At 40.2% G+C, this 14711-nt stretch overlaps 1 protein-coding gene across 2 annotated transcripts in view; it reads left to right on the forward strand.

Moving 5' to 3' along the window:
• Nucleotides 1-14147, forward strand: part of ARL14EPL (ARF like GTPase 14 effector protein like) — a 32327-nt gene extending 18180 nt beyond the window's left edge. The window contains exons 1-5 of one of the 2 annotated variants that reach the window (XM_007123397.3): nucleotides 3575-4182; nucleotides 8550-8668; nucleotides 8919-9023; nucleotides 10599-10738; nucleotides 13397-14147. In XM_007123397.3, the coding sequence (XP_007123459.1) occupies nucleotides 8928-9023; nucleotides 10599-10738; nucleotides 13397-13619 (459 nt within the window). In that variant the 5' untranslated portion in view covers nucleotides 3575-4182; nucleotides 8550-8668; nucleotides 8919-8927 and the 3' untranslated portion in view covers nucleotides 13620-14147. Of the gene's footprint in view, nucleotides 1-3574; nucleotides 4183-8549; nucleotides 8669-8918; nucleotides 9024-10598; nucleotides 10739-13396 lie in introns of those variants that run through there. The other variant, XM_055086724.1, reaches the window with a different exon arrangement.
• Nucleotides 14148-14711: the final 564 nt, after the last annotated feature.

Genomic DNA, 14711 nt, shown 5'->3' on the forward strand with positions numbered 1-14711 from the left:
ATTGCTTTGGCTCTTTGGGGTCTTTTGTGTTTCCATACAAATTGTGAAATTTTTTTTTCTAGTTCTGTAAAAAATGCCAGTGGTAGTTTGATAGGGATTGCATTGAATCTGTAGATTGCTTTGGGTAGTAGAGTCATTTTCACAATGTTGATTCTTCCAATCCAAGAACATGGTATATCTCTCCATCTGTTTGTATCATCTTTAATTTCTTTCATCAGTGTCTTATGTTTTCCTCTAAGAGTTTTATAGTGTCTGGCTTTACTCTGTAGATTGCTTTGGGTAGTAGAGTCATTTTCACAATGTTGATTCTTCCAATCCAAGAACATGGTATATTTCTCCACCTATTTGTATCATCTTTACAGGTTATATATTGAATATAGTTCCCTGTGCTATAAAAAAAAGGCCATTCGATTTTACTTGAGAAACTTGGAAATAACACACGAAATTATTTTGTATAATTTATATTCTTTTTTTGGCCGTGCTGGGTGGCATGCGGGATCTCAGTTCCTCGACCAGGGATCGAACCCGTGTCCCCTGCATTGGGAGCGCAGAGTCTTAACTGCTGGACCACCAGGGAAATCACCTATATTCTTTTCTAAATTGAAGAAATAAGGGGAAGTAATAACTTTCGAACTTGTGGCACATTTATTTCTTAGCACTTAAATTTTAAAAAACGTTTTCAGTTGGGACTTTTCTTGGTTGGTCTCAATCCTTATCCTATAGAAGATTTCCCTCCAGTTTTAAGAGGATTACTGCCTTGTATTTGGCCCTTGATATGTTTGTTCTTTTTGTAGCATCTTGTGTGGTAAGATCCGTGAAAAGTACCTTCTTCTGTTAAGTGTGTAAGAATATTATTCAGCCATAAAAAGGAACGAAATTGGGTCATTTGTAGAGACGTGGATGGACCTAGAGACTGTCATACAGAGTGAAGTACATTAGAAAAAGAAAAAATATCATATATTAATGCATATATGTGGAATCTAGAAAAATGGTACAGATGAACCAGTATGCAAGGCAGAAGTAGAGACAGATGTAGAGAACAAACGTACGGACACCAAGGGGGGAAAGTGGGTGGTCAGGGGCTGGTGGTGGGATGAATTGGGAGATTGGGATTGAAATGTATACACTAATATGTATAAAATAGATAACTAATAAGAACCTGCTGTATAAAAATATAAATTAAGGGGCTTCCCTGGTGGCGCAGTGGTTGCGCGTCCGCCTGCCGATGCAGGGGAACCGGGTTCGCGCCCCGGTCTGGGAGGATCCCACATGCCGCGGAGCGGCTGGGCCCGTGAGCCATGGCCGCTGGGCCTGCGCGTCCGGAGCCTGTGCTCCACAACGGGAGAGGCCACAACAGAGGGAGACCTGCATACCACAAAAAAAAAATAAATAAATAAATAAAAAATTAATTAATTTTTTTTTTAAAGAAAAAGAATAAAGCTAAACATTGGCCAAAGCATGTATTTTTGTAAGGTGTGATTGACTGTGGAAAAATCTGGTAGGATTTTTACCTGATTTGAGGTTTATCAATCCTTAATTGGCAAGATGGAATTGGCAATTCTTAAATGGCAAGATGACAAATTTTTGATGGGCAAAATTTACTGCGTAATCTCAAAAATATAGCCTTTGCCTAATGGTTATAAAGTTCAGGTCAAACATACTTAATTCTGGTACCCCCTTAAGGTTTTGCATCACTGCCAGATGGATTGCAAGCTCTTAAAACTGCAGGTTTTGTTTCCTTTCCTTGTTTTTGCTGCAAAAGTAATTAGGAATGAAATGGTGGTTTTTACCCTATAATTCACAAATGAATGAGGTGGATATTAACCTGCCTGGGAAGTGGTTTTAATGACTCACAGCACAATAGCTGAGTCCTGGTGGCAGAGGACAATGATTAGAGGGCTGTAATTTAGAGATTAATATGTCTTAGTCACAGCTTATAAACGTGGTTTAGTTTTCTCCTGGGACAACCCAGTTTTTTCCTAAATGGTTTTTAGTTTAAATATATATATGCAATATCATATATATGCAGTATCGTGTATATTTTTTATATGCAGTACTTACAGTGTAATCTCAAAAACATAGCAGTTACTTAACAGATATAAAGTTCAGGTCAAATATATTTAATTCCGGCACCACCTTCAGGTTTTATATCATTGCCTGATGGGTTGGAAGCTCTTGTAACTGACGATTTTGTTTCCTTTCTTTGTTCTTTGCAAGAATACTACATATTTGTATCTATAATGTGTGTGTGAATGTGTGTGTGTATATATACTGGGCTATTTACACTGAAGTATAAAAATAGCCAGGCAGCAATTGGCTGTTAACATTAGTGGAATATCTGAAGTCAAGATATGACACTGAGCAGTACAGTCAAATCATAAACTCTAGATTCATGGCTTACTGCAGATACAAGATGGATGAGCAGACGAATTATCATTCCCTGATTTCATATGATTTTAGATAGACTCATGGTGGAAGAGAGAGTTAACAATTACACCCACCTCACACCCCCTCGGTTTTTCCACCTCTCCTCTCAGCCACTATTACAAGAGTTAAGGAGCACCTTAGGGGCCTTCTGACTTTTCCTCCGGAGGGTTCTATGGTTTCTCAGCAAAACAAAGGAGACGAGGCACTACAGTTTCTCTTTTTGTCCAGTATTCTTCCCTTCTTTGTCAACCGACTTAAAGGTATGTGTACTTTCTCTTTACAGCGCACCGCTGCAGCTTGGCAAGGCAACTCTCATTAAGAAGTAGGCACTAACAAAACTGTGAAAATCATCATTGGAAAGAAGCTCCTTTTCAAATGATGCACTTAAACTTGATTTCCTCTGAGGCTGGTAGAGAGAGAAGAGGCAAAAGCAAAAGCAGGTCCCGGAATGTTGACTCTGAATGATATTGCCATATTAATGTGTTGTAGTTAAGAGCAGAAGAAGTTGGAGTTCTTTTTGTTGCAGGCATGAAACTGGAAACTAAGAAATGAGCATAAAGAGACGTTAGGGATCTAGAAAAAAGGACCTCCACACTTGAAATATGGGATGAGTGGTTTTGAAGTATATTTATCAGGACAATGCTGAATGTATATTTATCAGCATAAGGCTGAAATGGCCCAGGCTGCTGTCTCATAAAAGAATTTTCTTCCTTCTCTGCTTTCCATCGATGGGGCAGAGTAAGCAGACAGGTTTCTGTTTTTTATAATCCTTAAAGTTGCAAGGAAGAATTTAAATGTATAATTCAAGAGATCCAAATTATAAGTGAGGTGTGAGTAGAGAGGCCCTCGGGGATGCTGATCTGTAACTGACCCAGAAGAGCCCTGCAGGGGCTTTGGTTTCAGAGCGACCCCAGACTGTAGCCTTCCCAGCGTTAGCCAAAAAAAAAAAAAAAAGCAATGATATGGTTGCATAGCTTATCAGATTCTCTGCTGAGTGCATTTCAAATTATTTTAAATCTATGATAGTGTTTTCACATTATTTTACATTGAGCCACAGAAGGATGTGTGTGTGTGTGTGTGTGTGTGCGTGTGTATTTTGGCAAATCCAGCAATAAAAGCGTTCCTAGGAATCTTTACACACTGCAAATAAAGTTGTTTCTAAAGCATTAACATTATTTATCTAAAAACACTCTCAAAGGCTTGGATCAAAATTACTTTTAATTCTTACAGACAAATGGCAGTGGAGATTTTGTTGGAGGTTATGGAGTTTTGTGGCTTTGAAAACAGTTGAATCATCTGGGAGGGACCAGCAAGGGAATGATTTAATTGATCACCAGCACAGCAGTTATTTCTCTCCCAAATATGTCCCTGGTGGGATTTGGCTCACCTGCCAATTATCTCAGTGATCTGTCATTTTTACCAAGGATGGGAACTGAGGCTAGAGACAGAATGAGATTGAAACAGCTTGACTCTCTACTGCAAGGGCTTTGAATGAACATACGTGTGTGTTTTACTTCTAAATATTTTCTGAGGGGTGTCTGACAGGTAGTGTCTCTGAATAAACCCCTTTATCTGCTACTGAGTAAAAGTGGAGACCAACTTTGGAGCAAGAGTTTAAACTGAATGCTTTTCCTCTTTTGATAATTTGCTAGAGTCCTTAGGCATAAAAGTAGAAAAAATACTCCACCTTGTGCAAGACACCATCAGCTTACATAAGTTCAACCTTACGGTACTGGAGTCATCCTGAAGATAAGGGTAAGTGCTTACAGTGTGAGTCATTTTACTGCATTTCCCTGGATGACCTGTGCCTCAGAGTGAGCAGGAAGGTGGGGCTCTGGACCCAGTGCTGTTTCTAGGGTGACCTAGTTCCTGAGGCCTCCTAGAGCGTGGAACTTGCCAGGGTGCATAGATCTGGGGTTTAAAGGTAAACATAATTCAACCATGCCGGCTCCTATATGTGTGTAAGTAAGTCAACTACTTCATCCGATTCCTAACCTGAGAAACTGGAGAAAGGCCTGGCTGTATAGGGCCTTTCCCAGGCAGCATTTTCTGAAGGCATTTTCCAGGGTGACTTTGTCTATGTGTGACTTTCTTCTTTCCAGCTGACTTCCAAATCCAATCCTGAGGTCAGATGTGGCTCGTGCGTCTGAGATGGGAACCTTTTTCCCAGCGCACTTTGGAGGTGTGTGCTATGACAGAGGAGCTGGACGAGGCAAACTTGAGATGATCATCTAAATGCGTCTTCCCCTGTTCCTAGTCCAGGCTTCATTTGGAACAAGCTCTGTGTGGCTCGGGTTGATTATATCCCGTCACTTAGCAATAGCCTATGTAGAGATGGTGGTCATCATTAAAATCAGTCTTGAAGCAGTGTAACATCCTCCAAAAGGCTTAGTTTGGGAGGTCAGACAAGTCTGGATTTCAAACCCCTGTGGCCTAAATGATCTTTCTGGGCCTCAGTTTTCTCATCTGTAAAACATTCAATAGAAATAACAGTATCTAGTTCAGAGTGTTGCAGTGGAATGAAATGAAATAATACATGTACTTGGCACATAGTAGGTGCCTAATAATTAGCATTATTAGCATAATATTTATGAAATATGAATTGAGTACTAACAAAGTAGTAGTTCTAGGGGGAGATAAAGAAAGGTATAAGACTGCTTCCAGAGCTAAATTTCTAATAGAGGTAGGAACTTGCATGTGGAAGTTGAACTACCCACAGAAGGAAGATGAGTGTCACAGCCAAAATGCACTCCCAGTGCTACTCAAAGTTCCTGTTCATGGTGAATCAAGGTTGGGCCAGAATGGAAATCAGTGAACTGCCTCCTCCAGATAGATAGTCTTGCTCTGGAGAAAAACATCAGCTAAACTAGCCAATGTACCCAGTGAAGTGGCTGACATCCATTCTGGCCCAAGCCTGGTGCTAAACTGTTGCCCCATCCTTGGGCCATACTTTAAGGATGGCTGCTCTTGGAGTCTGTGTTATGTCTGCCACCTGGGGGAGCCGCTTCCCTTTGGGCTAGACTATATTGCGGATTTTTACAGGCAATCTGACATATGTTAGGACAAAACAGAGAGCTGGTTAACTTGATGTCATACACTTTGTGTTTCACTAAATGCAATTCCCCAGGATATACCATATTGCTTCCAGCCCTATCCTTGAAAATGAACATCTTCTACAGCCAGGAGCTGTTGTTTCTCATCACCATGATCAATGAGGTGGCAGCAGTGGGTTCTCCCTGCCTCTTTGCAAGGGTTCTTAATCTTATTTTTGTGTGTCATGGACTCCTTTGGTCAGCTGTTATTTCTATGGACCATTTCTCAGGATGATTTTTTTTTTTTTCAGAATGATGGTTTGAATCATATAAAATAAAATCTGTAAGGTTACAAAGGAAACCAATTATATTGAAATACACTTACCAACATGTTAAAAACAATTTATGATGGTGATATATGTTTTATTATCAACACATCAAATAAGATCTAGCGGCAGGTCTAAGAACTACCAACATTTTGAAGATGAGTGTCAATAATGTTTTGACATATCTACAACAACTGTAATGGGTTATAAAAACATCGGTCAAAAGTGCTACTCAGTCTGTTGTGGTTTGCTGGTTGCCTTATAATAAAAGACAATGCCAGAATTTCAGTTAGAGGTTAGTGAAAATAAATATGTGTTCTTTATTCATCTAAGTTCAAGGGTCCCCTGCTTTCCTTCTCTGGTTAAGAACCCCTGCCTGGGAAATGCCAAGCAGGGAAAAAAGGGAGCTCTGAACCATTTTATTACTTTTCCTGGGACAGATATTCTGGGTTCCTAATAAAATCCAATTACAATTTCAGGCCCTGGTGAAATTCTATTATAATTTCCATTTGCTTTATTTAGAATATGAATAAATATGAGTAAGTTTTCCCCCAAATCTATATTTGGAGACCTACATTTCATGAAGGACTTAACCAAAGGCATCTTGGGTGGAGGATTTGCATAAAATGTTCATTTCTCCTAATGCAGTTAAATGGATGCTCTTTCAGAAGATTTTCTTGCTTGCAAAGATGATCATTAAGTCATATCTATTCCCACGTGGAAGAAAATTTGTTACATGAAGAAGCTAGAAGGTTTAGGGCCCCGCTGGGGGCAATTTTCTTGAGGAAGCTTCAAACAGAGCCCAAGAGAGAAAGGAATCTTCGAGGATCAGACTGATGGGGAGGCTTCTTGGAGCAGAGAGATAAACCAGAGTTCACAGGGGAAGGAATGAGTTAGGTAAGAGATGGGAGGGATGGTATCAGGAGTGGGGAGGTCAGTAGCTTTGGCCCAAGGTAAGGAATGCAGGGAGGTGAGCCTAGACACGTTGCTGGAGTCGGTTTTGATGGACCTTCGGTGATACACCAGGGATGTGGGATGTTATTGACAGAGGGGAGTCACGGAAGTCCTTTCACAGGAATAAGATAAAGACATTTCTGGTTTAGGAATATCAACATGACTACAATGTTTTGGATAAATTTGGGGTAGGAAGAAATTACGGGCAATAGTTTTAGGATCAGATGGCAAAACTGGATGAAGAAAATTATACCTATCCTAATATCTCCCATAATTGCCTCAGGATAGGATTCACCTGGAGAACTTATTAATTATACAGATCACCACGATTTTCCTCTGCAAATGATAACCCCAGTAGGGCTGGCATTTGACAGGGAATTTATCATTTTTAAAATAGCTCCATGGGATTTTATCTCCAGACAACTTGGAAAATGCTCCCTGGGAATGTTTGGCTGATCAGATGTGAAATTGCATGTGACAGTGTCAAAGCAAAAACTGCACCAGATCAAGTGAAACAGGCAAAGTAGATTTTATTCAAAGCTATCATAGGGAAGGAAAGCCAGAACTCAGTCTGAGCTCAACTCCACTGAAATAAAAGGTGGGAATAAAATACTAGAGGACTTTAGGGGAGAGATTGATCCCTGGGATGTGTTGGGCACATTGAGTAATTCCTGAGCTTGCAAATGTTTTTCTCTGTGATTAGGTCACCTGTGTTTGCTAATTGGCACTCACCAATCCACCAGTTAGCAAGTTAGGCTTCTACCTTCCCACAGAGACTGGCAAATAGGAGCCCAGTCTTTCTGGCTGATTACATTTCAAAGCGATGGCTCCCTAGTCCTTGAGAAAGACCTTCTGGGGTTATAAAACAGGCTGAGGCTGGGAGAAGATTTATATCTCAATGGAGCAGAGAAAGAATTTACGATGACATGTTTTCTGAAGTAAAGGATCTAAGAAAAGGAAGGTCAAGGCAAAGAGTCAGGAGAAGGCTGAAGTTTAGTCAAACTGAGGGGAACGATAAGCCCATCTTGGTCAAGGGTAAGGTACTACTACTACTATTACTACTATGGCTACTACTACTGCTATCTTTAGGGTGGCTTCTCCCTGATACAGAATGGAAAGGAAGAATCAATGTTAGGAATGATAGGAAAGAAAAATCAACAAGTCTTCCTAACCTAATGTTGGGAACTGGAGAGGAGGATACAGAAGAGTGAACAATCCGTGTCTAGCGGCCCTAGACATAGGGAGAATGGAGAGGCATTGGTGGAATTGGAATTTCCAGTTGGCAGGCAGAGTGGCAGTGCCAGATGAACTGGTCAAGCCTAACGCTCAGGTCCTTTGGTAGAAACAGCGCCCTGCACTCAGCACAGGTAGTTGACAAGAGACGGGAGAGGCAGCAGGGCTGCGGAAGCCTCCTCTGGATCGTGGTCCTTTCTGACAGAACACTGCAGAGCAGCCTGGACTGTGCATTTGTGATTGTCAACCTGTGTCAGCTTCACCTGACACACACACACACACACGTACGCATCTTGTATGTGTGTGTGTGTATGTATATATATATCTATATAGAAGTATTTAAAAGTAAATTACAGGTATTTAAGCAGCTGAGTTTTATGGAAAACTGATGACTTCCATTTAGCACAAGTTGTGTTAGAAATTTGTCAGAAAACTTGGTTGAGGAGGTTGGAGCTTTTAGAGGCATCCTGGGCAATGATTTCTGAAAAGGTTATAATGAAACCATGGGAGCGAAGAAGATTTTCACAAAGTTACTGGGGATGTACTACGACATTAACGTGTCTTATTCTCTTTCAAGGGAGTAAGTGTAAAGGGGGAAGAACGGAGGTCTAAGAATTCCTAGTCTTCTCGGGCAGGAGTGGCTGGTCCCAGGGTTGCCTGCTCCAGCGAGGTCTCTGATGCTAAGAACTGTAAAAGGTACAGTTGATTTGCTCATGGAACACCACGCTGAGAAGAGCATCAGTAAAGTGTTCTAGGGGAGTCAGATGCAGGATTTAAGAGTGAGTGGTAAAAAAAAAAAAGAAGCCAGGGGAGCAAATGGCTTTTCTAGTAAGTCTGGTTTTCAGAGCAAGTAAGATGTAGGGAGAGAGCAGGAAAGTTACAGGATTAAGTTACTTGGGATATGTGATATTAATGTGTTTTACTTTTTTCCAATTACTTTTTTTAGTGATCAGAAATGAGTGAACAATCAGAAAAAAACAATTCCACGCAAGAGAGACATGCAGGTCAAAGTTCTCCTGAGAAAAACTGTCAAATCGGACAGAAGCAACTGGTATGGCTCGTGGATACTATGATTCCATGGTATATGGGGAGTTCGCAACTTGGGGATCTCTGAGATGCCCCAGATTTGGGTGGGAAGGTAGGCCCCATCAGGATTCCACAGGAAGGATCTCTGCCCCTTAGTGCTAATGGGGCTTCTCCTCGTCTTCACCCCGCTTTCATGAAGCTGGTCTCATCTTACCTATCTCCCCTGTGCCTCTCAGTCCCCAGCATCCTGTGCAATAAAATCCTACCCTTGGAGTAGAAAATTTGTAGAGAATATGGTCAAATATTTTTATTTAACAAATCCTTGGGTTTTTTTTTTCCCATGATATGCTAGTACCTGTTCTAAAGCTTGGTATATGTTTATTCACCTAACCCTTATCACAAGATACTGTAGTTAACCCATTTTGCAAAAGGAGAAACTGTGGCTTAGAAGAAGTAGGAACTTGCTCCAAGCACTCCAGTAACAAGTGGCAGAGCCAAGATCTGAAAAGAGGCACTAAACTCTTGCTTTGCTGCTGAGAATAATAGTAGATCGTACTAAGTTGTGTTTATTGCGCAGCTATACCTAAATACAGAATCGTTTCATAAGGTTGTTTGTAAAACAAACCCATACACACAAACGAAAATGAAATTTTAAAGAAACATACCTATATTATTTTAGACTGACTAGACTATTATTAAGCTAAAGAAACTGTAGAAAAGCCCGAGATTCTGTTACTAATTTGTTACCTTGAAATTCATACATTGAAAGTTTCCCTTTGGTTTCGAAATGTAGTATTTCATATATGTGTTAGCCTAAGTGTTTTGGGGCCACTCAGATTATTTTCTTCTAAAATCCTTCAGAGGAGCATTCCCTTCACTCCTGACATATGTGCTGCATGTTCAAAATTAATTATCAGGACTGATTGAAGTATCTTTATTGCTTGTCTTTCCAATTAGGCCCCATTTAATTTCGAATTATAAATATCCCAAAACAGAGACTTGTGAAAATTTCCACTAACACGCTATTTTGTCATTCAAGCCAGATTTTCTTCTTGCAATCTGGCTTTGACTGAGAGGGGATCCTTCAGGTGGCTGCATTCTGCATCAGAGCCCTGATGGGGTCCACACTCCCAGGGCAGTGAGTGCTGAGATGCCCTAGAGCACTGAAGGGGAGGGTTGTGTGTATTGTGTGTTCTCACTGTGTCTTGAGATACTTTACCTGGGCGGAAGGGCTTTTACTCCCTTGTCATTATCCACCAGAAAATGGTAATTCTGACTTTCATCCCCAGCAGATTTGAGAAGCCAAGGGGTGTTTTGCAGGTATAAAGGGAATTCTTCTGTTCCCCCTTGATTGTTTTTTACTTTTTTATTATACATAGTTTTATACTATGTATTTGTTTATTCAGAAAGAATGACCTAATTTGAAAAATTTTACATCATCTTTTGAAACTTAATCTGATTAAATTGTTTATTACTCTAGCTAAAACAACTAAGCTTTCATGCCATTATGGTAAAAGTTACAGAAACTTCATTTTGGTGCTGTGTAAAGCAGATAACATTATCTGGTTCTTACTACTAATACATTTTATTTGTTTCATAGCAACAGATAGAGCGACAGTTAAAATGCTTGGCATTTCAAAATCCCGGACCACAGGTAGCAGACTTCAATCCCGAAACAAGGCAGCAGAAAAAGAAAGCACGAATGTCAAAGATGAATGAGTATTTTTCTGTAAAGTACAAGTAAGATCATGATTTATTATATTTAATCTGTGGGATTACAAAATGCATGAATTCTCCTTGACAAAGCAATTAAATGTTGCCAGTTTTTTATCATTTAAAAATGTATTTTCTAAAGTCCAGTATCACCCCTTATGTCTGGAAGTTAGCAATTTCAAGAAATAGACTATAATCCCCAACTAGGCATCAGTTTTTTAAAAACAGGCTTCAGAAGTCCTTGCACTAGAGTAATGGCTGTAGTAGGAGAGATGATTAAAAGTAAGAAAGATGTGCATTAGAAGGAGAAATAATATAACCATGGGAATGAATTCAAGTATCAGATGGGCACAGAAGTATCATAAATTCAATTATTGTTAGTACACCAGAGGCATAAATTAAGCAGACCATTAAGGAAAAGGTTGATATATTTGACTACATTAAAATTAAGAGTTTATGCCTTTTAAAAGACACTCTACAAATAATGAGAGACAAATCACAAGGTGGGAGAAGTTATTTATGATCTAAAAGATCAGTATCTAAAATATATATGAATCAATAAGAAAAAGATAAACATCCTAAGAGAAAAACGAACCCAACAATGAACAGGCATTTCATAGAAGAAAAGGCTAGTGAACCCTCAGGATGCTAAACCTTATTCATTGGTACAGTGTGGGGAAGTGCCCCCCCTGACCAGATGGGCAAAGAGTTCAGTCTTCTGATATCACTGTTGATGAAGCTATGGGACATGAATTAAGTGTAAAATAGTACAGCCTCTGTTTTAAAACAGCTTGGCATTACCTATGTACCTTATGACCTCACATATTCACTCCTGGGTGTATATCCTGGAAAAACTCATGCACGTACAGTAGGAGACATGTTCAAGAAATTCATAGCATCCCTGCAATAGCAAAGAAAATAAAGTAGTAATAACCCAAACGCCCACCCATAATGGAAAAGTTAAGTAGCTGGTATATTTGTACAGTGGAATACATATAGATGTGAAAATATCTGAATACAGCTACATGTGCCACCATGGATGAATCTCAAATCATGGTGTAGAATTAAAAAAGCAAATTACAGAAGGGAAAATGTGGTGCGCTTGGAGATACATACACATATGGCATAATGAAAAGTAAAACAAGGAGTTGATTTTTATGATATCAAGGTGTGGTTCCTTTTGGCCGAGTGGAGGGATGCAATGGATGGAGCATGAAGAGGATGTCAAAGGCACAACACCCCTTTATTAAGCTGGGATACGTGGAAGTGTGTTTTAGTCTTTAACTCTGCATGTATGTTTTGTACACTTTATGTACGTATGATAGCTCAGAACTATATAGAGTATAGCATCAGATGGGCAGGAAACTGTAAGATTTGTGTCTTGATGTCTGAGTAAAGACAGGGAGTATTTGGGTGAAGGCACGGGGAGAAGGACAGAGTCTGACCTAGGCTCTCTGTTGGCTGCATGACTCCTCATTTCCATCATTCCCATAATAGATTTCACATCTCTTTGTCTGTTGACACGTGCATTTCCTGGTGGGTGTAGGAGCTCTCATGCTTCAGATGAAGAGCTTCAAATGTAAATACTCATTGGAAAGGCTGTCCTGCTACAGTGAGATAATCAGGCAAGTCTGCATAATGATCCTTAATCTTCCCCGCTTTACTGGGAGAGAGAAGAGGATGGAATAGCATTACCTAACAGGAAGGGAAAGAGGTGTTATGCCTTCTTGGGGGCCAAGCGTGCAGAAGGTCATAACTTCACAGCCTTTTCTGACTTCAACTGGTCCTAATGGATACAGGCTCTACACAGGTACTTTTGTCGTTCTCAGGGTTTCAAGCAGCTCAGTACTGAAGGATTTATTTCAAGATGGTTTGGTTTTGAGAAGGTGGCAGAATCCTGGTGAAAGCCTTTCGCTTCCTGGACTTGTAGATGCCGACAGGGGCAGTGTTGGGGCACAAAGCACGGTGTACTCACTGGTACAGAACTTCCTGCCGTCACTCAGAGTTTATGACACCTTCTGCCCCCCACACTGGGTAAAAAAAAACAGAATCAGAAAGGGACAGAAGCGGTGGTATGAGGAGACTGTTAGCAGAGGAATATTCAGTTTGCTTGTTTTTGTTTTTAATGATGTTGGTATAGTAACGGACAGTTCCAATGCTTCTCTTAAGTCATTCAAAATGTGACTGTATTCACTGTAGTGCTTCTTCTTTTCTCTCTCTCTTTTTTTTTAATTGAAGTATAGTTGATTTACAATGTGGTGTTAGTTTCAGCTGTATATAGTGCTTTTTCTTAAGAAAGGAAAAATGGATGAAATTTATCGGGGGAAATTCCATCAAGGATGGTTATATTTTTAAGTAAAAAATTGTAGAAGGAAATTTTAATAGCCTTTAATCAGCTATTCCTCAAAATTTGCTTAGGTGGGATATTACATTCCCCAGCATGCTGGAAAAAAAATGAGCCTTACTCTAGGTGACAACCCTGACTGCCTTGGTAATTGGTGCATATTGACTGAATTTCCCAGGACGTGTTGCCTTATAGCATTCTGAAGTGTTGCTGGGTCATCTTTAGGGTGCTGCTTCCTCAGAGTAAAGGGAGCCTACTTGGGAAGATTGCTACACAAGAATCTATTCTCAGTGTTAAGGAAAACTGCACTGTCCTGTTAGTGTCATTCTTTTCCTTTGCAGAGTTATGAAGAAGTATGACAAAAGCGGCAGGCTCATCTGCAACGATGCTGACCTGTGCGATTGCCTGGAGAAGAACTGCCTGGGCTGCTTCTACCCCTGCCCCAAGTGTAACTCCAACAAGTGTGGCCCTGAATGCCGCTGCAACCGCCGCTGGGTCTACGATGCCATCGTCACTGAGTCTGGGGAGGTCATCAGCGCGCTGCCCTTCAACGTTCCCGACTAGGAGCTACCCTCGTGGGCTGATCGGTTTCTTCTTTACATTTAAGGCAACCTCTTTCTCTTGGGTGAATTTTAGGGCTGGGGGAAAATGTTTAAAAAAATGTACTTAAGACTCATGTTCTGCGAAGCCATAGCACAGTATGGAATGGGCCATCCTTCTCTAACCTTCCTGCTGTGACCTCTCAAATCCCTCTCCTTGCAACCCAAGAGAGTGTCCATAGATGGATATCGGCACCGACACCTCCATCGCTACTTTGCTCTCAGATTTAAAATCCCTTTCCTCTTTGCTGGTATCTTAGGAAATGGAGTCTGAAGATCTTCAGAATTCTGTAGCTGGGAGCTTGTCTTGACATAGAACATAGAATCACACGTTTATAATAGCTAGTTACCCTTAGAATCCTACACATCACTAGTTCTAAATCAGAATTGTTATTTGGCTTGAAAAAAACAAAACCTTGTGACTTGGCATGCATACCCACAGTCTCATTTTTTAATTGTTGATATTTTAATAATATTAAAATGAAATGTAATACTTGGCAATATTTTTATTAAAAACTTGTATTTATTTATGAAATGGAAACATTAGGACTTGAATATCCTAAAAGCCAGTGGTTTACATGGTTTTTTATTTCAGGATCAGTATTTCAGAATATTTTTTCAAAAGGAGGAAACTTAAGTTATTATATGAAAGCACATTGTTGTGTGTTGGCTAATTGAGTGCATTGATACCTAGTTAACTAGATACATGATGTGGTCTTTTTCAATTCTAATACATTGTAGGAGGTTTATAGAAACTTCCACTCAGCCTTCTTTGAATTTGTTTTTATGAGTCCTGTTTACCCTAACTCAGTGGTTCCCATCCTTCAGGGTACATCAGAATCACCTGGAAGACTGGTTGTATGGTAGATTTTTCTGCCCCACCCACAGAGTTTCTGATTAGGTCTGGGGCAGGGGTCAAGAATTTTATTTCCCAGGTGATGTTGATGCCACTGGTGTGGGGACTTGAAATGTTAGTTTTCAGCATTTATTTTTCCTGCCTAATCAGTTTCAAAAGCACTTATTACTGCACAATCCGCATGCCGGGGAAGGTTCCTGA

This window comes from Physeter macrocephalus, chromosome 8, assembly GCF_002837175.3.
Source record: "Physeter macrocephalus isolate SW-GA chromosome 8, ASM283717v5, whole genome shotgun sequence".
In the NCBI taxonomy this organism is placed as follows: Eukaryota; Metazoa; Chordata; class Mammalia; order Artiodactyla; family Physeteridae; genus Physeter; species Physeter macrocephalus.